Source organism: Thamnophis sirtalis, unplaced genomic scaffold, assembly GCF_051295495.1.
Source record: "Thamnophis sirtalis isolate CommonGarterSnake01/CBP01778 unplaced genomic scaffold, rThaSir2_p1.2 scaffold_5, whole genome shotgun sequence".
Taxonomy (NCBI): Eukaryota; Metazoa; Chordata; class Lepidosauria; order Squamata; family Natricidae; genus Thamnophis; species Thamnophis sirtalis.
Window position 1 is genome coordinate 130,220,889 of NW_028261385.1, and position 24,343 is coordinate 130,245,231.

The 24,343-nt window shown below is 42.5% G+C and overlaps 1 protein-coding gene across 3 annotated transcripts in view; it reads left to right on the top strand.

Annotated features, from left to right (window-relative positions):
* Positions 1 to 21,424, top strand: part of LOC106541132 (beta-soluble NSF attachment protein) — a 31,932-nt gene extending 10,508 nt beyond the window's left edge. Inside the window, exons 3-11 of one of the 3 annotated variants that reach the window (XM_087716886.1) lie at positions 614 to 730; positions 9,530 to 9,576; positions 9,716 to 9,793; positions 11,302 to 11,357; positions 11,761 to 11,845; positions 14,261 to 14,365; positions 17,696 to 17,764; positions 18,547 to 18,597; positions 19,412 to 21,424. In XM_087716886.1, the coding sequence (XP_087573012.1) occupies positions 614 to 730; positions 9,530 to 9,576; positions 9,716 to 9,793; positions 11,302 to 11,357; positions 11,761 to 11,845; positions 14,261 to 14,365; positions 17,696 to 17,764; positions 18,547 to 18,597; positions 19,412 to 19,624 (821 nt within the window). In that variant the 3' untranslated portion in view covers positions 19,625 to 21,424. The remainder of the gene's footprint in view (positions 1 to 613; positions 731 to 9,529; positions 9,577 to 9,715; positions 9,794 to 11,301; positions 11,358 to 11,760; positions 11,846 to 14,260; positions 14,366 to 17,695; positions 17,765 to 18,546; positions 18,598 to 19,411) is intronic. The other 2 variants (XM_087716887.1, XM_087716888.1) reach the window with 2 other exon arrangements.
* Positions 21,425 to 24,343: the final 2,919 nt, after the last annotated feature.

The window sequence follows — 24,343 nt, forward strand, 5'->3', positions numbered from 1 at the left end:
TCTGAGTCTGCCATCAGCTCTGCTGGCTGCTGGCAGGCCACAACAAACTGTTAGTTTCATTGAACAGTTCTCTTGGGTTGTCTTTATGAACTACTAATATATTTCTGAATAGGTTTCCTATTCCTATTCCATTCTGTTTCTAAAGTGCTACAGAAACTACTGTTCTATTCGATATTAAGCCATGGTTTCATAAAAGTTTAGAGCCACTGATCTAAATAATGGAATCTTCATGTAGCCAAACCGCAACTTACTTTCATCCACTTAAAATTCTTGCCGAAAGGAAAAGGCTGAACAAACCCAAAGCCTCCGATTTCCCTTCCATTTAGTTAGAGAAACTGATAATCTCAAAAGATGGGATTTAAAAGCACCGTGGCTGAATTGAGCAGCTATGTGGTCGAAGCAGGTAGGGAAATGTAGGGCAGGTAGGGAAATGTGGAAATAACGTCAGGCTCCTTATCTTTGTCAAAAGAAGCAGCACCCCCCAATGAAAATCTTGGTAGATTTTCAGTAGCAGATCCTTAAATTCTTTTTTGAGAGAGAATTGGGACAAGTGCTTGTTTCTGGTTCAAATGTCTACTTTTGATGTCAAAATGCTGCCCTGTTTCTCTTTCAGCTGCAGGGAATGCATTTTGTCAGGCAGCAAAGCTCCACATGCAGTTGCAGAGTAAACACGATTCAGCCACCTGTTTCGTTGACGCGGGGAACGCTTACAAAAAGGCAGATCCTCAAGGTAAGGTGTATTGGGGGCAGAGTGGCTTCCTTGTGATGTTTCTTCTTGGTAAGCAAGATAGATAGGAACATCTCTGATTATAAGGATGTGCTAAAAGAAATAAAGCTCCAGACAAAAACAACAAACTCACTGTTGTTCAGATCAACATAAATAATGCTGAAAGCATCTAAAGAGCTTTGAGATCAATGGAGTGCTGTACCAATACTGATTTACATTATATGCAGTTGCTCATTAGCCATGATGGGATAATGGAGTGAGTGTAGATATCTATGTATAATGTAGTATATGTCTTCCCAATTTTCTTTTCTCTTGAATATGATTAAGAAAAATGCTTGTGTGGTTTCCCTTCCTTCCCCAAACTAAATCTGCTTGGCTAATGTACACCTAAATATGTTGCTGATCATTAACTTTGTCCTGCCACTTCCTGAGATGTTGAAGGTTTAATTATTGGATTTAAAAGATCTTTTTTGGGAAAATTAGGAGGAATTTGGAGATTAATGAGAAATATAATTTTGGGTGTATATTTTATATATATAAACATTAATTTGGACATAACATTATTATCCATAGAACACAGGTAGTCCTTGACATACAATTGGTCGCTTAGTGACTGTTCGAAGTTCCAACGGACCTACCAGGGAGTTATGAATTCAAAGTTCCGATGATCATTTCCCGCCCCCCCCCCCAGTCATGTGACCACACTTCGGTCACTTGGCAACCAGGCACATTTACAGCCATTTGCAGTATCCTACAGTCACATGGCTGTGTTTTACGATGTCTGCTGAAAATCGGCATTTCAGCAGCAAATCATTGATCTGCTTAATACCTGCAATGTTCATTTGACCGTGATGTTCATTTAATGATCACTATAAAAAAAAGGTCATAAAATCAGTTTTACCACTGTCGTGAGACAATTGTTATGAGCAAACTCCATTACAGTCATAACTCACTTGTGGTATACTGGGCTTTCATTGCATTGGAATTTCAAGAGCTGTAATGATAGAACGGAGGACAACATGTTGGACAAAGCTGTTTAATGTACAGGTCTTCTACTTACATTAAAGCTCTAATCTAAACTGGATTTATACATGATGGTTACCTTTCCCTGTGCAGTATCTGTCTTCTCCTTGTTCTGAATATGGAATGGTGCATGATCGCAGTTATAGAATAACAACAACAATAAAATCTGATGCCATTCAAAAAGATCTGGAAAAGAACTTGGACACAATAGAAACAGACAAAAACACAATTAATGAATCATCACATGCTAAACCTTCTGCCTATAATTCAAGAAGAGCTAATGCACACATATCTTCAATTTAAAGAGAAGACTTTCTTTTACATAGAAATTCTAATGGAAAAACCCAAGGTGGGACACCTGGAAGACAAGTGTCAAATTCCTGCAAGTGTCTCCAGTAATGGGAATGGAGATCTCAGGTCCCTTTGAGTTTACCAAGCAGTTCTTTCCAATGACTTATAGGTAGTCCTCAACTTACAACCATAACTGAGACTGAATTATGATTGTGATGGCGGTCATTAAACGGGTAACTCTCAGATGCAAAAGACCATGTTTACACATGAAAGTTAAGCTGATTTATTACTAAAAGCCTATGCACATGAATCTTCTCAACTAACTGTCAGCATCTGGTTAGAGTTAGAAAAGGGACAATGGCCCTCAAAGGGACTTAGACTTTGTGCCTATACAGGGAGTCTAGGCTGATCCTTCTTTTCACTCTGCCCCAGATTTTGCTATTCCTTCTTTACAATACAATACAATAGCAGAGTTGGAGGTCTTCTAGTCCAACCCCCTGCCTAGGCAGGAAACCCTATACCATTTCAGACAAATGGCTATCCAACATCTTCTTAAAAACTTCCAGTGTTGGGGCATTCACAACTTCTGGAGGCAAGCTGTTCCACTGATTAATTGTTCTAACTGTCAGGAAATTTCTCCTCAGTTCTAAGTTGCTTCTCTCCTTGATTAGTTTCCACCCATCTTGTCACGCCCCACTCCATTCCATAATTAGGAAAGAAGACCAAGAGACTCCATGGGTTGGAAATCCAAAGTACTTTTACTAATTATAAATGGTAAGCGAGCAGCAGTGAAGCAAAATCTGAATAATATGGCGCGAAAGCAATTGATATATAGCAAAGCCCGTTCCCCCCCCTTAGGATCAAAGCTCCAGTCCAATCATAAGTCCTTCAAATGTCAGGTGTGAGATAACTTCAAAAAGACAGGCCAAGATGGAATGTGAAGGCCGTTGATGCAGGCGGGAAACACGTACGCATGCGCAATCCCAACGACTGGTACATCCTAGAACATTCCTCCAGCAGTCCTCCAGCACATCAATTAAAACCCTCCCACATACACGCCCCCCCCCTTCCCGTTTCATGGCAGCTGAAGCAGCAGCAAAGCAGAAGCTGACATCCGGCCGTCCCCCGGAAAAAAGGCTGTCAGGCCTGGAAGAGAAAAAAAAACAAACAAACAAGAGAGGGAAAGGAGAAAAGTCAAGGCTTGTCGGGATAAGAAGCATAAAATTTCTGCAGTAAGCGGGGGGCACGAACGTGGGACTTATCAACCCATTCCGTGTGGGAGGGGGGAAAATGTCTCCAAGCCACAAGGTATTGGATGCGATTACGGTGGCGACGGGAATCCAGAATGTCCCGGACTTCAAAATGACGTTCCCCATCAATAAGTAACGGAGCAGGTGGAGGGTCATCTGCGGGCCGTAGGTCGGAGACTCGAACTGGTTTGATGAGGTTGATATGGAACACCGGATGGATCCGGTTGAGATGTTTGGGCAATTGCAAACGAACAGAAACAGGATTGATAACTTTCACAATTGGGAAAGGGCCAACATACTTGGGACCCAATTTCTTTGACTTTTGTGTAGTATGCAAGAATTTTGTGGACAAATACACTAAATCTCCAACGTGGTACTCATAAGGCTGAGAGCGTTTCTTATCAGCCTGCTTCTTATGAGCCTTATGGGCAGCGTCCAAGGTGGAAAGAGTGAGGGGCCAAAGGCGACTGAGACGTTCACTCCAGTCTGCAACGGAAGGAACCTGAGGCTGGGCCGTAGGCAGTTCGGGAATAGGAACAAAATCCTGGTCGTAAACGACCCGGAAAGGGGTGAAACCCGTGCTGGAGTGAACCGAATTGTTATAGGCCACTTCAGCATGTGGCAACAAGTCCACCCAATCGTCCTGTTGATAATTGATGAAACAACGTAAATATTGTTCAAGAACGGAATTAGTACGTTCACAGCCGCCATTAGTCTGAGGATGGTAGGCGGAGCTAAGGCCCTGGGCGGAGCCAATGCGCGTGAGGAACTCTTTCCAAAATTTAGATGTGAATTGGACTCCACGATCGGAGATAATACGGTCGGGGACCCCATGCAAGCGGTATATGTGAGAAAGGAATAATTTAGCCAACGCCTTGGCGGAAGGAATCTTGTGGCAAGGCACGAAGTGAACTTGCTTGGAGAACAAATCAGTAACCACCCAGATGACGGTGTGCCCTTGGCTCTCGGGAAGCTCCACAATAAAGTCCATAGAAATCTCCTTCCACGGGGCAACCGGGCGGGCGACAGACTGCAGAAGTCCGTGTGGTTTCCCCGGCGGCTTTTTGGCGGTAGCGCAAACCGGGCAACTGGAAACATAAAGTTCAATGTCCTTTTTTAAAGAGGGCCACCAGAATTGTCTCTTCACGAGGTGCAAAGTTTTGACGAACCCAAAATGACCCGCCATCCTGGAGTCATGCGCGCGACGAAGGACCACAAGACGTAGGGAAGCGGGGATGTATAATTTAGCACCAATCCACGGTAGATCGTCCCTCATGGTGCACTCGTCCCGATGGTTCAGGAACCAGTCGTCTTGAGGAAGAGCTGCTTTGAGGTCAGAAAGCAGATCGTGAGGCACGTCCTTTTGAGCCTTGGTCTGTTGATGTGTGAGCACCGGAGCTGCCAAGAGCGGTTGGACGATACTCAGTTTGGAACAATTATACTGAGGTAACCGGGACAAAGCATCGGCCATGAAGTTCTTTCCGCCCGGGATATACTTTAGAGTGAAATTGAAACGGTTAAAATATTGGGCCCAACGCATCTGCTTTGGGGAGAGACGGCGCGGTGTGCGCAACGCTTCTAAATTCTTGTGGTCAGTCCACACTTCAAATGGGTGCTTAGAGCCTTCAAGGAAGTGGCGCCAAGTAGCGAGGGCCCAACGGACTGCAAAAGCCTCTTTCTCCCAGACCGCCCAGCGCCGTTCCGTGTCAGTGAGTTTACGTGAGGTGTACGCGCAAGGTTGCAAGTTACCTTGGTCATTGGCTTGTAGCAGAACAGCCCCAACGGCGACATCACTGGCATCCGCCTGGACAACGAACGGCTGGTTGAGATCAGGATGTTTAAGAACTGGTTCAGCTGCAAAAAGGCGTTTAAGCTTTTCGAATGCCGCCTGGCATTCCATGGTCCAGTCCAAAGGCTTACTGGGTTTTGGTTTCGGGTCGCCTTTAGTTTTGAGCAAATTAGTAATGGGTAGAGCAATGTCGGCAAAAGAGGGAATAAATTGACGGTAGAAATTAGCGAAACCCAAAAATTTTTGCAACTGTTTACGAGTTTTGGGAGCGTCCCATTCAGTGACCGCCTTCACTTTTTCAGGGTCCATTTCAACGCCATCAGGGGAGATACGGTAGCCCAGATAGTCAATAGTAGCTTGGTGAAACTCACACTTAGACAACTTGGCATACAGGTTGGCAGCACGGAGTTTTTTCAAAACAGTGCGCACCAGATTGACGTGGTGGTCGTAAGTGCGGGTATAAATGAGGATATCGTCCAGATATACGATAACGCCCTTATAGAGGTGGTCGTGTAGGATCTCATTAATAAATTGCATGAATACAGCAGGAGCCCCCTGTAGGCCAAAAGGCATAACCCGGAACTGGAAACAACCAAGAGGGCAGTTGAATGCGGTCTTCCATTCGTCCCCTTCCTTGATGCGTACTCTATAGTAAGCTTCTCGCAGGTCCAATTTTGTGAAGATGCGTCCCTTCCCCAGTTGTGCCAATAAGTCCTTCATCAAGGGTAGTGGGTAGAGGTTTTGAGAACAGATGGCGTTAAGGTTCCTAAAGTCACAACATAAACGAAGAGACCCATCTTTCTTCTCACGAAATAGCACAGGGGCCGCCACCTTGGGTCGGGCCGGTTCAATGAAACCACGTTTCAAATTTTTGTCAATGAAAGAACGCATCTCCTCCATTTCCCTGGGTGACATGGAGTAAATGCGGGGTTTTGGGAGTTTGACCCCGGGCAAAATGTCAATGGAGCAATCAGTAGGCCTGTGGGGGGGTAGAATGTCCGAAGATTGCTCGCTGAAGACTTCCTTAAGATCCAAATAGTCTTTCGGAATTTTCTCCTCTCCTGCAATCCTCTCCTGCCCCCTAGCGGCCACCTCAGGAACGTTAGTGACGTCAGGCTGGGTTGGAGAGCCCTCCCCCACTGGAGGCACTTTGGAGCGAATACGCAAGCGGCCTGTCCGCCAATTTATGTGAGGGTTCCATTTCCGGAGCCATGGGATGCCTAAAATAAGTGGTCTGTCCATGCCAGGTGCGACCACAAAAGAGATTAATTCAGTGTGGGTACCCATTGTCATTTCCAAAGGCTCAGTAAAAAAATGCCCCCCCCCCCTGCAATCGATCCGTCTATCTGGCAAAAAACAATAGGGGTTTTCAAAGTGCGTAATTTGAGGCCTAATTTCTCAACCATGGCTGGATTGATCATGGACCGGGAACAGCCGGAATCCAGTAATGCTAGGAGGGTGGCAGGTGTTCCCTCAGGAGGAACTTTTAATTCAATAGGGAGTAGAAGGGGCCCCTTGTTTGAACTCACCCAGCGAGGTGAAGCGTCATCATCTGAGTCATCAGAAGAAGAGTAGTTAGCATCCGCGTCATCCTTCAATGGTTGGGCAAGAGGAGGGGGGTTGGTTTCTCCAGCGAAAGCTGTTTCCCTCTTTTTCTTCTCAGAGCCTCTTGCAGGCTTCTCCTCTCGTCTGGCAGGGGGTTGGGCGGAGAGGGGTGATTTCGCCCTACAGAGGGGGGCGGTGTGTCCAAGCTTGCCACAGCGAAAACATGTTAAAGGTCTGGAGGAGCCAGAAGGGGGCTCTCTCGCGTCGCCTCGGCGTTTGGAAAGCGCTTGAGTAGCAGGAGGGGGGAGGGCCTTGGCAGCCCTTTCTTTCCGCTTCCTTTTTTCTTCAGTGGCATAACGCAGACGAATTAAGTCAAGCTCAGCGTCAGCAGCATGCTCAAACCAAGTGATTAAGCATCTCGGCAGGTTACGATTAACACATTGTTGATAAATTTCAGGGTTTAAGCCTTCAGCAAATCTGTCCAGCATCGCATCCTCCCCCCAGCCTCTCATGTACTGAGACAGACATTGAAATTCCTGGATGTATTCGGCGACAGGTCTGTCGTCTTGGTCAAAAGTTAAAAACTTCAATTTGTTTCGCTTCTCAGTCAACGGGTCATCAAAACGTCGACGGAAAGCTGCCATAAAACGGTTGAAATTCCCCAAGAGGGGAGAACCAGACATATGCAAAGCAGTCGACCACGCAGCCGCCTCACCATCCAAAGATAAAAGGACCATTCTGACCCTTAAAATGTCAGATTCAAAGTCCCGGCCATAAATCTCCATGTAGTTAAAAACCTGCATAAGAAAGGAGGCGAGGCTAGCAGAAGCCCCATTAAAACGCACAGGCAAAGGAGGGATTTTAGCCATACGATGTCTTCGGGGGGGAGCCTGGGGTGGAGGTCCCCTTTGGTCAGCAAAACCTCTAGCCGCAGGGGGTGACACGGGCCGAGGGGGGGGTGGGGGAGAATCCTGGCGTGGGTAACGTTGCCAATTTCTCCAGTCTCTTTCCTCCTCCCCCCTTCTCTCTTCCAAAAATGTTTGACCCCAATAATCAGGTAATTCACTCCGCTGGGGTTGTCTCCCAGGGCCCTGGTGCTGATAACTTCTCCATTCTCCTTCATCGCCCCTTTGGCTCCAATATTCATGGAACTCACCCGCCTGAGGTTTTCTCACGGCCCCTGGCTCCAGCGAAGTTTGTTGAGGTGGTCTTTGGGTGAGTCCAGCATTCCAGCTTGTCTCTATTTCTCTTTGCCCCACTGAAGTTGACCAACGGGGTAGGGGGGAAGGTTCAGGCTGACTGGAAATTTGCAGTTGAAATAAATCTTCGTGCAAAGGTCGGTCAGACGGGCTGGGCTGGTGTAAAGAAAGGTCGGGAGGTCCCAGTTCACTGGAATCCGTCCCTCCAACGGCGCCTTCCTCCTCTCTGGTCGGAGAAGACATTATTTCCCTTCTCGGTAGACGTAAAATCTCCTGGAAAGGGATATTTTCAGATTTTGCTTCTTGTCACGCCCCACTCCATTCCATAATTAGGAAAGAAGACCAAGAGACTCCATGGGTTGGAAATCCAAAGTACTTTTACTAATTATAAATGGTAAGCGAGCAGCAGTGAAGCAAAATCTGAATAATATGGCGCGAAAGCAATTGATATATAGCAAAGCCCGTTCCCCCCCCTTAGGATCAAAGCTCCAGTCCAATCATAAGTCCTTCAAATGTCAGGTGTGAGATAACTTCAAAAAGACAGGCCAAGATGGAATGTGAAGGCCGTTGATGCAGGCGGGAAACACGTACGCATGCGCAATCCCAACGACTGGTACATCCTAGAACATTCCTCCAGCAGTCCTCCAGCACATCAATTAAAACCCTCCCACATACACGCCCCCCCCCTTCCCGTTTCATGGCAGCTGAAGCAGCAGCAAAGCAGAAGCTGACACATTGCTTCTTGTTCTACCCTCAGGTGACTTGGAGAATAGTTTGACTCCCTCTTCTTTGTGGCAGCCCCTGAGATATTGGAGAAGTAAACACTGGAAACTGGCAAAAAAAATGTTGAAAATTGCAGCCTTTGACCACATGATGCTGCAATTGGCTGTATAAACGGGAACCAGTTTCCAAGTACCCAAAACGTGTTCATGTGACTTGGGGGGGGGGGGAGTGGTAGTAGTGCAGCCACCCAAACTTTGAAATTGGCTTGTAAGTACCTTTTGGGACGTCCATCATAATTTCGAACAGTTGCTAAGCAATTGGTCATTAAGCAAAGACTACCTTGCTGTCTAGAAAAACTCTAGAAACTAGAAATCAGAGTATCAATTCTTTTAAAGGCATTACTGAATAGAAGCAAGAGCAGAGCAGGGATGGGTAAAAGGTAGGTCTAGATCTGTCTGCTGACTTCTCTATGATTTGCAGTGAATGGGGCAATAAATATAGTTTCTCACTCCACATTTTTTGCCCAAACTAAGCTACTGAAATAAAGAGATGTAGGAATAACTAGGAGTGGGGATTTTGTGTGTAGGAAGACTATGAGATATATTCCTTAGCACTCAAAACAGAGCTTTGAATACACAAGTCTTTCACTCTGGGGTATGTTTTTGCATCCGTTTTCACTTGGTGGACTTTGAGATTTCATCATAAAAGAAATGAATGAATGAATGAATGAATGAATGAATGAATGAATGAATGAATGAATGAATGAACGAATGAATATCCTATAAATCTGCAGTCTGCAATGCTGGCAGGAAATGATGAAGAAAGTTTGTCTTCAGCGGATGTTGCATAGAAAAATAGCTGAGAATCTAGTTGTTGAATGTGCTGATACAAACCGTCCGCTTTCTTGCACTGACAAAATGATTACATTTGGATGCCTGAGTTGATTGTATTCATTGTTTCCCTCCAAATGCATCCAATGCAGAGGCTATCAACTGCTTAAATGCTGCCATCGATATTTACACAGACATGGTAAGACACCCCCCCGAAGTGCTAGGTTGGGATTCCAATTTATACCTTTCCTATTGGTGTTGTCATGAATTCAAATTGTGTTCAGTTTGTATTCGTTGCTTTCCCCCTTTCACATCGGGCCAATTTTTTCTCTTCTCAGGGCCGATTTACTATTGCTGCCAAGCATCACATTACTATTGCAGAGATTTATGAATCTGAGCTGGTAGACATTGAAAAGGTAAGCCAATGTGAAAGGATTTGGGTTTAATTCCTAATCATACTTTGCTGAGGTGCCATTACATTTGGAAGAATTGAGGGAGCCCATTACTTCATATTTCATAGCTACTGTCCAAGTGTGTTTTCTTACAACTAAATTAAAGGCCCTGGTGATCACAGAATGTCATTTAACGCTTATTTAACTTGAATTCATGGATTTAACTTATCAACTCTCTACTGTATGTGTTCTGACCTCCCTCTTCATACACCAAAGCATGCCGAGACAAAGATACTTTAAAGATTTATTAACACACAGACTAGACCTTGGCAGCAATCCAGCACAGTCCAGGCGTTGGCAGCAATCCAGCACAGACTGATCTTGGCAGCAATCCAGCCTGCCAAAATAGCCATGATAGCTTCTCCAACTCTAGTAAATACGTTGATTCCTGCGACTAGCTTGTGGAAAGCCATTCCTTTTATAGTCTTGAGAGGAGCCTAATTACCACCAGCTGAGTTCAATTATCTCCTGTAACTGCGTAACTGTTCTTTACGCCTATTAGCCCTCTATTGCCGGGCATCCAGGACCAACTCCCTTCACCCCTCCCCACTGCTCCAATTCATGATGTCAGGATCACATTCCCTTGTCTCCTCTCCACTACTCCAAGGCTTGACTTCGGGAGCACGCTCCCTTTGGCTCTCAGGCGCCTCCTGGTGGTGAACCAGCCTCTCTGCACCCTGCTCGGAGTCGGAACCCTGTCCAGGGTCCTCCACCTCTTCCAGAGCCGACTCATAGGGCCCCTCGCTGTCGGAGTCTGGTGGCAGCTCCAACGGCTCCTGCTGGGCCACAACATGTATGGTGTATAGTAAATGAAATAGGAAAGAAATAGTTTCATATGAATATACAGTATTTTTTGCTCCATAAGACGCTCCTGACCATAAGCTGCACCACGGTTTAGAGGAGGAAAACAAGGGAAAAAAACATATCTGCCTCTGCCTCCCAGCGTCCATCCAGTATTCATTTGGCTAGCATCCTTGCAGCAAACAGCCTGCCTCCTCCGTATCTGCTGCCTCTGCTGGAGTCTTCGCCTCCAAACAGCTGATCGGCGGTTGGATCAGCTTCCCAGAATACTGCTGATCAGCTGTTCCAGGCAACGGGGATTGCTGCCACTGTTTACTGCTGCTGCCTGTCGCTCATATTCGCTCCATAAGAGGCACAGACATTTCCACCCACTTTTGGAAGAAAAAAAAGTGTGTCTTATGGAACAAAAAATATGGTATGTGAAAAGTTTCCTATCTGTTTTGAAAAAGAACATCTTGATCATGAATTTACCACCTGTAAACCTGGATGGTGTTAGCATCTTAACATCTTAAAAGTGGGGTGGAGAGGTTTTATCTCACTCCAGTGATGGCTGGGCAATACCGTGAAAATGTTGTAAATCCCTACAGTAATGAAATGGCCTGAATCTGTCTAATCTGTCACCAGAATGTCCAAGGATAATATTGTAAGTGGATATGTTGAATTCTTTTTAGGCCGTCGCCCACTATGAACAATCTGCAGACTATTACAAAGGGGAAGAATCTAACAGGCAAGTTTCCATAAAAGACAATCTTAGTGCTGATCGTCTACATCTAAATTCATTCTATTTTGTTTTGGGTTTTATTTTTTCTTGTGTGACTATGACATGAAACTTTATGATTCCCTCATTTAATGCTTTAAAAGAACATTCAGATCCCAAAACAATTTTTGGTTTGGCATTCTATTTGCATGACAATTGTGATATGAAAATACAGAGTTCAGAAATGTTCTTCTCGTGATTAGCTAGCGAGAAGAGAAATATCAGAAGATGGCTCTGTATGAATATCAACAGAATGAATCTTTACTCAAATAGGTCAGATCCTTTTAGCCAGAGTGCCACCTGACAGGGGTACGATTTGATTTTCTTACCTGTATTTCTGTGCTCTTCAGTTCATTATGCCTTTTGCTTTTAGCTCTGCCAACAAGTGTCTGCTGAAGGTAGCTATTTATGCTGCCCAGTTGGAGCAATATCCGAAAGCAGTTGAAATTTTTGAACAGGTAGGTACACTACCATTTGGTTTGTTAAGGGAGAACTGTAAATCAGAGGCACAGAGTACAAATTAATCAAAGCACTAACCTTTTTTAAAAGAGGTTTTATTAAAGTTTAATATTACAGCATAAAATACAATAAAATAAAGATTAAAAAGCGGGGTGGAAGTGTAGGTTAAACAATTTTTAAAAGGAGAGAAAAAGATGTTGATGAGGGTAAAAGTTTGTTCTCTGAGTTTGTGGGTTGGTTTCCGAATGTTTTGTTTCCAGGCTAGGTAAATCTTCAGCAGAGTTTAGGGGATGTTAATGTCAGTGTTCTTCTGTTTATAAGGGCTTCATGTATGGGTATGTCTAGTGAGGGTCTTGTGAGACAGACATCCCCTAAACTCTGCTGAAGATGTTACCTAGCCTGGTGACAAAACATTTGGAAACTAACCCACAAGCTCGGAGAACAAACCTACACCCGAGCTACTCCACTATTGCAAAAGATGTTGACTTCCGACTTTCCAAACAGTATAATACTAATACATTTACGACCTCAACTTTTTACAATACCTATAATTATTACAGGCCAGTTCTATAACTATAAAATTATTAAATCTTCAAACTAAATTCTATATTTCATTTTTTCCTATTTCAAGGATAACAACCAGAAGCGATATACCAAAAAGAAACAAGACCAAATAAAATCTCTTTGTTTAAAGCAGTTTACATTGCCTTCTTAACCAAATCCAGTTTTTTTCTCCTGTTGTGGGAAATGATAGATATTTCTACTTACACTTAGTAATCTTTCTAAACTGCCAACATTTATCTCAACAAAAATCTATATAATCTTTTAAATTCTTTAAACTTAAAAGGAAAACTCTTTTAACATTCATTTTAAGACACTAAACATTTCTTAAGAAATTTCATCTTCATAACTAAAATTAATTACAGGTAATCCTCGAGTTGCAAATGTAATGGAGCCTGCCCGTTCCATTTGTAATCTGAGGCTTCGTGGGAGTGAATCTCCTTTTGCCCACACATTCGCTAATAGAATGTGAGGCTCGTTAAGTGCACATGAAGTATTTCAGGGTGGGGAAGACCATGGGGGGGGGGCGCTAGTGATGGAACAGACCACCTGCCTAAGACCACCCAAGGCCTCCCTGACCCACAGAAATACTTCATGCTCCCCCCAATTGCTTCCCCACCACCACCCAACCTGCTGCACTGGATCACTTATCTTGTGAAGATCTAGCAAGCCGTCTCCCCTGCAGCCTCTCAGCCACGTGCGCCCCTCTGATGCTGCATTCGGGCCTCCGCAGGCAATAGCAATAGCAATAGCAGTAGACTTATATACCGCTTCATAGGCCTTTCAGGCCTCTCTAAGCGGTTTACAGAGAGTCAGCATATTGCCCCCAACAATCTGGGTCCTCATTTTACCCACCTCGGAAGGATGGAAGGCTGAGTCAACCCTGAGCCGGTGAGATTTGAACCGCTGACCTGCTGATCTAGCAGTAGCCTGCAGTGCTGCATTTAACCACTGCGCCACCTTGGCCTCGCCTGGCCCGTTGCTGGCTGAAATGGAGCTTCCGAAGGGTGAATCCTCCCCTCTGTTTGGGCCTCTACGGGCCTCCCCCGGCCCTTTGCAGGCTGAAATGGAGCTTCCAGGGGGCAGATCATTTTTTTCAACTGGTCAGTTGGCTATATTCACTGGGAACCCAAAGCACTAACCTTCTGCAGTTTGCCAAGTGAAGCAAGTGGACTGATTTTCTTCTAATTTAAACCGTCAGAGAAATTTCAGTTTACAACATACAGTGCATCATTTCAAGGTATATGTGGAAAGAAGATCTGGATTACGTACATGTATATGCATAATAATTCAGGCAAAAAGATTTCTAGTGTTAAGAGTTGAAGCACGATTATTGCTTTGGGTAATTGGAGCCAAAGAAAATAAAGGGTTCTTGCAGGAAATAAATCATGGGAGTTGTTATTATGCAGTATTTTCAATGTTTAAAATCTGAAAATTGTAAGTTATCCTTACAAACTGCTTTAATATCTAATTTCTAACCTACTAGTATGAATGTAAGTGATGAAGTGATAAGAATGCCTGGCTAGGATGAAATGCCTGAAGATTTCTATTGCTTGTTTGAGCTTTTCCCAAGCAATAAAGTGCATGAGATTCAATATATGTAAATCCCCGTTGTGGGGAAATGTGTTATAAAATTTTAAAAGTATTTAAAATGCCAGGTCTTACAGAGAAATTTAAGGAACAATATGACATCTGGGAACTTCGGAAATCGGGTCCTTTTGTAGTAGGAAAATATCTAGTGGGAAAATATCAAATATGAGAACAGGCATTCTCAAGGAACTAAAATATTATTTTCAATCATGTTCTGCTTTTTCATACTTTATCAATTATAAATGTAATTTTTATCCCCCTAGATTGCTACAAGTACAATGGATAATCCATTGCTCAAGCACAGCGCAAAGGACTACTTCTTTAAAGCAGCTTTATGTCACTTTATTGTCGACGAGTTGAACGCGAAGGTTAGTGCAGGTTTTTTTTAATGTACTATAATTATAGAGATCATAATGCCATGATCACAAAATATTTTATTAGCTACATACTATCAATAATGCCTGTTGTTACTACATGAAACATCACAGAAGTTCTGCAGAAGAGCCGAGGTGGCGCAGTGGTTAGGGTGCAGTACTGCAGGCCACTTCAGCTGATTGTTATCTGCAGTTCAGCGGTTCTAATCTCACCGGCTCAAGGTTGACTCAGCCTTCCATCCTTCCGAGGTGGGTGAAATGAGGACCCAGACTGTGGGGGCAATATGCTGACTCTGTAAACCGCTTAGAGAGGGCTGAAAGGCCTATGAAGCGGTATAAGTCTAACTGCTAACTGCTATTTCTAATCCGAGTACCTTTTCTGTGCATTCCTATGTAAACATGGCTGTGTAAACATAGGAGTGCTACAAGAATGATAAGGTTGCTTTCTAGACTTGCCATATGATTAGCTGACCATTTTATGTGCCTGTTAGAACCAGAGTTGTCATTTGCAAATATGGACCCATAGTTTCGAATTCAATACCAAACAAATCGATTCAAAAACAATGTTTTCATTATTTCAGACAATAGATGTTGGAATTGACCGCAAGGCCATATTTCCTGAAAACAATTGAAAATGCTGGAAGCCTCATGTTTGGCCATTGCAGATGTTTGTATCACTATTACTTTATGGAATCTTCCAATCTAACACTAACGTGCGATGCCGATAATATTCACATAGTGCTGCATTTTGCAAGAATTGCAGTTCATGGCAAATTGAGAATTAATTTACCTGCTGCAGGAGATGCATAGACAGAACTAAACATAAACTGTAGATATGGGCTTCGTAGTATTTTTTCTGAGCAGAAAAAAGCAACTTGAATGACTTTTAGTGGACTAGAGCCGAGGTGGCGCAGTGGTTAAATGCAGCACTGCAGGCTACTTCAGCTGACTCCAGATCTGCAGTTCAGCTGTTCAAATCTCACCGGCTCAGGGTTGACTCAGCCTTCCATCCTTCCGAGGTGGGTAAAATGAGGATCCGGATTGTTGTTGGGGGCAATATGCTGACTCTGTAAACCGCTTAGAGAGGGCTGAAAGCCCTATGAAGCGGTATATAAGTCTAACTGCTATTGCTATTGCTATTGCTAATTGTAGGATATGACAGGCTTAAGCAATCTCTCTGTAGGGAGTAAGGAAGATGGCCTTGACAGAGATATGCAAAGTTTTTTTTACCAAAGTGACGAGGGTGAAACATATTTTAAGTCCCCAATAGATATACTGTATAGTATTCAGAGGCAGCTCAGATGGACACCTCCCTAATCCACTGAAATATAGGTGAAACTCAAAAAATTAGAATATCGTGCAAAAGTTCATTTATTTCAGTAATGCAACTTAAAAGGTGAAACTAATATATGAGATAAGACTCATTACATGCAAAGCAAGATAGTTCAAGCCGTGATTTCATAATTGTGATGAGTATGGCTTACAACTGATGAAAACCCCAAATCCACAATCTCAGAAAATTAAAATATTGTGAAAAGATGCAATATTCTAGTCTCAAAGTGTCCCATTCTAATCAGCTAATTAAGCCATAACACCTGCAAATGGTTCCTGAGCCTTTAAATGGTCTCTCAGTCTGGTTCAGTATGAATCACAATCATGGGAAAGACTGCTGACCTGACAGTTGTGCAGAAAACCATCATTGACACCCTCCATTAGGAGGGAAAGCCTCAAAAGGTAATTGCAAAAGAAGTTGGATGTTCCCAAAGGGCTGTATCAAAGCACATTAATAGAAAGTTATGTGGAAGGGAAAAGTGTGGAAGAAAAAGGTGCATAAGCAGCAGGGATGACCACAGCCTGGAGAGGATTGTCAGGAAAAGGCCATTCAAAAGTGTTGGGGACTTTCACAAGGAGTGGACTGAGGCTGGAGTCAGTGCATCAAGAGCCACCACACACAGACAGATCCTGGACATGGGCTTCAAATGTCGTATTCCTCTTGTCAAGCTGCTCCTGAACAACAAACAACGTCAGAAGCATCTTACCTGGTCTAAAGAAAAACAGACCTGGTCTGTTGCTCAGTGGTCCAAAGTCCTCTCTTCTGATGAGAGCAACTTTTGCATCTCATTTGGAAACCAAGGACCCAGAGTATGGAGGAAGAATGGAGAGGCACACACTGCAAGATGCTTGAAGTCCAGTGTGAAGTTTCCACAGTCTGTGTTGATTTGGGGAGCCATGTAATCTGCTGGTGTTGGGCCACTGTGCTTCATTAAGTCCAGGGTCAATGCAGCTGTCTACCAGGAGATTTTGGAGCACTTCATGCTTCCTTCTGCAGATGAGCTTTATGGGGATGCTGACTTCATTTTCCAGCAGGACTTGGCACCTGCCCACACAGCCAAAAGCACCAAAACCTGGTTCAATGACCGTGGGATTACTGTGCTTGATTGGCCAGCAAACTCGCCTGAACACCATAGAGAATCTATGGGGCATTGCCAAGAGAAAGATAGGAGACATGAGACCGAACAATGCAGAAGAGCTGAAGGCCACTATTGAAGCATCCTGGTCTTCCATAACACCTCAGCAGTGCCACAGGCTTCCATGCCATGCCACATTGAGGCAGTAATTGCTGCAAAAGGGGCCCAAACCAGGTACTGAGTACATATGCATGCTTATAGTTTTCAGAGGTCCGATATTGTTTTATGTACAATCCTTGTTTTATTGATTGCATGTAATATTCTAATTTTCTGAGATTGTGGATTTGGGGTTTTCATGAGCTGTAAGCCATAATCATCACAATTATGACTAATCATGGCTTGAACTATCTTGCTTTGCATGTAATGAGTCTTATCTCGTATATTAGTTTCACCTTTTAAGTCGCATTACTGAAATAAATGAACTTTTGCATGATATTCTAATTTTTCGAGTTTCACCTGTATAAGAAGAAAGAGGAGATTCAGCACAATCAGATCTGCAAGATCCTGTTATTATAACCACTCCACCTAGGATAGCTGACACTATCTTCCCTGTTATTCCTCAGGTGAAGAACATGTCATGCAATTCCATTTCTGACAAACATATTGGGGGGGGGGGGCTTTCTTCTCTTAAATGTGGTTTAGTGTAATCTTAAAAATATCCCAATTTGTCACTTTACAGAAAGGCGCATGTGTGGCCACTCGGATTCATCAAAACATCTGACATTGTTTTGAGCATAACCTGTGTATGTCATGCAATTGAATGGCTATTCAACATGGCAGAATTAGCTAGTTTTCTGAGAAAAGATCTATTATAACACTTGTTCGATATGAAGTAAATGCAATTGCTATTTTTCAGCTGGCTCTTGAGAAATATGAAGAAATGTTCCCAGCATTCACAGATTCAAGAGAATGTAAATTATTGAAAGTAAGTGAAACAGCATGCTTTTTTATTGTGCTGAAAACAGAATTGATGTATGATTGCTAGTCTTAATTAGAAGTATTATATTTATTAAACATTGATGAAGAGTTGTTCTGGCCCCCCTCCGTCTGGTAATGAACGCAGACACAGGCTTAGCTGTTTGCCACTCTTTATTCACAGCAATTATAATCCTGTTGGCTGAAAGCCCAAACACGACTCACAGGCAAGACGTTGGCAGCAACCCAGACTCCAACAGACACGGGAACACAAGGCAGACCAGACAAGGAGCTTTCCAGATTATTACGAACGGTTGTGTCCTGCAAAAGGACTCCTCCCAAAGTCTCTTCTTATATACTCTCTTGGGAGATTCATGTATTTGAGTTTGAGGGTTCAGTCAAGAACATTTTTGTAAAAACACAAGGAAGGAGAAGCATCAAAGATATTAGGAAGGTTGGGAGGTATTACTAACAGTCAATCCATGCAGAAGATGTGCTAAATGTCATCTTGGACTAGTTTACAAATACTTAAGAGAGGCATCAAAAATATGGAAATCCTCAAATATATGGATATAGATACGATAGAGGGTAGATAAATGATAGGTAGGTAGATAGGTAGCTAGGTAGGTAAATATAAATAGATAAACAGATAGCTGTAGATAGATAAATAGGCAGACAGACAGCATAACATAGGGCTATATAAAGAAAGAGTTCTTTCACATACCCGTCCTTCATAAAAAATGTAGTAAAAAGATCATTTTGATTATTAACCTTGTTATATTGTCTTGCTAGAAATTACTGGAAGCTCATGAAGAACAAAATTGTGATGCATACACTGAAGCAGTAAGTAGATCTAGTATTTTAATTAAACATTTGAACTGAGTTTTAGATAAGAAAAAATGTTAACTTTTTATTTTATGTGCATTTTTGAACCACAACGAAGCAACTGGTGCAATCAAGCAACAGAGGCATCAGATTACAGTCCAACTTGATGCACATCTAGATGGAATTCAGTAGGTCTTATTTAAATGGGTATCAGATGCACCCTCAGTAAAATTTAGTTCCCACTGAAAGCAATTGGCTTTGAAATTATAACTAACTCGTTTCACTGATTTCAAGGGAGCTCATTTGATTTGAATCTAACTCATTTGACTTGTAGAACTTGAGTGAGAGAATTATGTACAATATTTTGATGATGATATCATCATACTTTTGCCTTGGTTTTTAAATGTTCACAATAAAGTACATTTAAATAAAGTAAAATAAATGGTATCAGTGCTAAAGTAGGACCGGGCATTTTTGGGAGATCCATTTCCAATTGCTGCCTTATTTCATGGAAAATTCATTGTGTCGGAATACTCTGCTGTCTTTTCTCAGTGGAACATGTATACTCTCTGGTTATTAAGGGTCATCTGATTAATTTCTGGGCTATTTCGGGTTGCATGGGGTGAGGAACGTGGGATTGTGTGTGAATGATTGCCAGGAATCAAGCAACATTCATTTACAGCCTCAGAGGGAAACAGCCTTGTAAGGAGGCATGCAGTTAATCTGCAGTGGTATTTGTCAGCCTCTTGGTGGCTGAGAGGAGAAAGCTGGAAAACTAACTCTGTTCTTCCTCAGTTATCCCATTATTTTTCTTGGATGCTTTGTATTCTAGGTGGCCATAAGAACAGGTGCAACACAGTCTCACTCCTCCTCCAGTAGGAAATTATTCTTCCATGGGGGAGGCAAAAAGGAAGCTGAAAACCTGACTCACTTCCAGGTTTTTTTACCCCAGATTCTTAAAGCTGCTCAAATGAGTGGGTTGGTGGTGTTGAAAATGGTTTTGCAATATGCACAGTTATTCTTTTCTACTTCTAATTTTGGGTAACTGAATGATGGTCATATATTTATAGTTTTCCCCTTGGGCAAAGTTCTTAAAATCGCAAAAAAAGAAAGAAAAGAAAAGGAAATGTGAATTCTGTGCTGAATTTGGTGACTCACCTGATCCTTTACCTCTAACTAGGTTAAAGAATTTGATTCAATATCCCGCTTGGATCAATGGCTCACAACCATGTTACTCCGCATTAAAAAGTCAATTCAAGGAGAAACCGAGGGGGATTTAAAGTGAACTCTCTGTGAAGCGTGTGGCCTTGTGACTTGTCTGCTGAAATACCCTGTGTCATGGCCAAGGATCATTATGGAATATATGATCAATGCTTTCTGCTTAATTGACTGGTGTCTTGTTTAATATCCTGTTGTGGCTCATTCATTGTAACTGTGAACATGAATTTATATTGTTTTTCATTTCTGAAGGGAGAGCTTATGGATTCATCCTATGCATGTTTACTCAGACAGGCAAGTCCCACTAAATTCATGGATCTTCCTCATAAATGAGCATAGGATTGTGTAAGTTAAATCTGAAGTAAGTTCTCATGAAGCCATATTCAAACCAGTCAGTCTGCTGATACTAAATTACTATATTCTCATGAAATGGGACTCCATGCCTCTTGTCCTAGAAATAGTGTTTTTCAACATTATTTATTACAGGATCATCACAAAAGGACACAGCTTATTGTATATTTTAAAATATGAACCAATATTACGTTGTTCACATGTGATTTGCACTACCACAGGTATAACGCAATGAGTCACAACACTGAATAGCACTGAGATGGTAACCAAAATACAAGTCATCCTTGCAGTGCAATCCCAAGCATGATTCAGTGGAACAAGATTGTGTGAAGCTTCAGTGATGTTTCATAATTAAGAATAAGACCCAAAGGGTGGCCTCAAGGGATCCATTTCTAGCCCCTTTCTCCCACTTCTGCAGATGCCTTCACTGGTGGTCACCTAACTCCTGTCCCCCAGGACATTTCCTGGCCATCAGAATTATGTGACAGAATGTGTCATTGAGGGAATCCTCAGAATGACATATTATAGTGTGGCTGTGTCATCTGTCCACAGCAGCAAGGATTGTAGCCCATTCAGTGCCCTGATTTGGAGGATTTTTCAGAGGCAATGTTTAAACAGTGATCAACTGGAGCAGAAGACCTCTGTGTTTTAAGTGTGGTGAGGTGACTGCACCAACAGGGACCCACAAAATGACTGGGCTCCAACTTGTTGCCCAATTTGTTACACTGTCTGAAGTAGACTTTCACAATGGGACTGGTGTTATCCCTGTAAATCCCATTTTGAGCAAAGATGCTTTGGATTGCACTATAAAGACCAATTTGATTTCTAGAGGGTATCTTCAAACAACGTTCAAATTATAACCTTGTGTTTATTTGATGACAAGAATGTATCAGAAAAGATTATTGCATGTTGCAGTTATCATTACTTGAGACAAGTGAGGATGGCAGAGTTCTTGAAACCAGATCAGAAGATCTGGGACAATATGATCCACCTTCTATAATAAACAAAAGAGTAGATTGGAATTTATGTGAATTAATCAATTGTAGCCCACTCTCTTTTGGAGCTGCAAAAATTTTGATCAGGGTGCATGTGAATATATGATCTGGAAACTGAAATTATATAATTCCAGTTGAATTGAAAAGAACAATGATAAGAGCACACACACACACACACCCGAAATGCTCATTCCTCTCCCCTCTGTAAGATGGGATAAACCTTTAATCTATGAGAGTGTATATTTTATTTGTGATAAATGACACAGGGAATTGTTGGATCAGATACTATTTATACTGTTCATTTTCTGTCAGTATGAATCTATATGTGATTGTTTCAATAGCTGCTGGTAAAAAAAAACCCCGCCATTTTTATCTACAGAGAATGCATGGTTAGATATGTATGTATTCAGTAGGTATGTGAAACTACATAATAGTCTGGGTCTGAAATAAGTAACAGTGAGGAAATATGGGCAACAATTTATTTGTCCAAATTGTTTTTCACATGTCTGGTCCACACAGAATGAAGTGATGGATGCTTGGTATGATAATGCTGACTACTATAGCAGATGAGAAGACCATACATGTTGACACTCCTTTCCATACAGATTCCCTCAAAGGGAAAACCAGCATAGCACAACAGACTAGAGATAATTTTTCTCTCTGCTGATCTTGGGGTTTGTTTTCTGCTTCTTTAGTGTCATCTCACTCTAAAAGTTTAAAGGCATATAGGTTATTCTGTCTACCTTCTGATTTTCTGCTTTATCAGACCTAGCTTGTCGTTTATTTTACAAAAAGAGAGAGTGTGTGTGTATGTGTGTGTGTGAGAGAGAGAGAGAGAGAGATTCTCAGCTCTGCAGGTGACAGTCATCTGAAGAAATCTACACTGTGGTCCTATAAGGACAGAATATCCTTGCTCTTATCATTGGCTTTCTCATGTTGTTGCTGCTCCTCAACATTGTTAAAAAACAGTAACAAGCTGCTCTACGCTCAGCTTCAACAATATTTGTACCCTTAACTTCCATTCGCCTTATACTTTTGGCTAGGAGAGTATTTCACTACTATTTCTCGGATGGCATTGGCAGCGAAGCATAGATGATAGAAGTAACGAAGGCAGCCAGTGAATAATAGATGTGGAAGATATGACATAGATTTATGATATGAGTGATGCACAGGTTTATCTTAGGGCTTAGTCCTCTGCAACCCCACTCAAATGATTTGAGTCTGGATCTAAAGAGGGTTCCAGTGGAAGATCATTAGACAAAATGTGCTCCCTAGCATTGTAGTAGTAGAGGGAAGATTGACCTATAGATATTTTTTTAGTTTTATATGTATTATTTAATTAAGCTATAACAGAATAACAGAATTTGAAGGGACTTTGGAGGTCTTCTAGTTCAGCCCCTTCCTTAAGCAGGAAACCCTATACCAGTGTTTTTCAACCACTGTGCCGCGGCACACTAGTGTGCCGTGACATAGTGTAAGGTGTGCCGTGTGAAAATTACTTTATATATAGTCAATATAGGCACAGAGTTAATTTTTTTTAACATTTTCTAATGGTGGTGTGCCTCGTGATTTTTTTCATGAAAAAAGTGTGCCTTTGCACAAAAAAGGTTGAAAAACACTGCCCTATACTATTTCAGACAAATTGTTCTCCAATCTCCAATCTCGTGTTGGAACATCCATAACACAGCAGTCTTCTCAGGCATGAAGGATCCCAGAGCTATAGAAGGGGCTGAAGTTTGCTTCCCAAGGTCAGAAGAACAACGCTGGTCTTGGAAACCAAATGCAGTATTAGGCTCTTCTCCCTTCTCTCCTTATCCCTATCACTATTGGTGGTTTCCAGTGTTGGAAATCCCTTACGTTGGAAAGGTCTAAAACAGGAGTGTCCAACTCAAGGCTTGGGGGCCTGTGGGGTACTTCTATCTGGCCCATAGGGTCACCCTGGAAACAGCAAAGGACTGGCCGCTAGTGCTTCTGCCAGCGAAAATGGGCTCCCGAGCTCCTGTTTTCAGCTGCCCTGATCTGCTGCAACCCTTTGCCAATAAAAATGGAGCTTGGGAGGCGTTCTGAGCTCCATTTTCACTGGCAGAGGGTTGCAGGTCGTGGAAGCCAAAAACAGAGCTCAGGAGCCCATTTTCACTGGCAGAGCGCTCGGGCCACCACAGGGGCCAACAGGAGTGATGTTGAGCCCCCCCCCCCGAGGTCAAACACTGCAGCCCTCAATGAAATAAGTTTGACACCCCTGATCTAAAAGCATTGTGCAATCAGAGTTGGGCGGGGGGGGGGGAGGCAGGGGAAGAACCATCCAGGAATGAGTTTAAGAGAGAAATGCATCTCCCATTTATTTCTATCCTGGTGGAACTACATCATTGGGCAATTTTGGACTCTCCCAGTCTTAACACAAAATTACATTTTATGTCATTTCATAAAATGAAAACATTTACTCGAGAGGAAAACAGCCTCTTTGAGCTCTTCAGGGAATTTTTTTTAAAAAAATAAATAGCTCGTTTCCTAAACTCAATCCGGGCACTAAATCAAGTTTGGATTACTCTCCAGTGTACCGAACAGAATTTCCTCCACTGTGCAGTGTGAACTCCCTCCCTCTCCCAGAATGTTATGCCAATGCAACTCACTTTGCGGTGCCACTCACTTGTTCTGAGTGTTTGTGTATATGTGGCTGAGTTGCTTGGGCTTACTCCTCCCAATCAACAAATGCCATTTCTTTAAGCTAAAGACAGTTGTTTGATGCATGCGTACGTTTGGTGTGCCAGGATGAAGACACGAGCCAATGTTAGCAGTATTTAGAACCATCGCTTTAGGTTTCAACAAAAAGCATCACCTGGTAAGTTTTGGAAATATTTCAAATAAAAATCCACTATGTTGTGAAATATTCAGTGTTGAAGAGATACTGTAGACATGCTTATATTGTCACTGACAAACTAGTCACAATATAGTAATGCATTGGTAATATAGTTTAGAAATCTGTGAAATTTTCCTGGATGCACACACAGCAAATTCATTATTGATCGTTTGTAACATGGGGTATAAAAGTGGCATCACTTGGTCAATTCTCTTGGATTTTTCTCTTAAAAGATGGAAAATACTACACTCTTTGAAGCAGCTGTAAGGTTGCAACCACCCAAGTTCTTGGCATTGTCTTTAATTGAAGAAGCTGTAATTCAATGTACTGAAGATTCCATCTG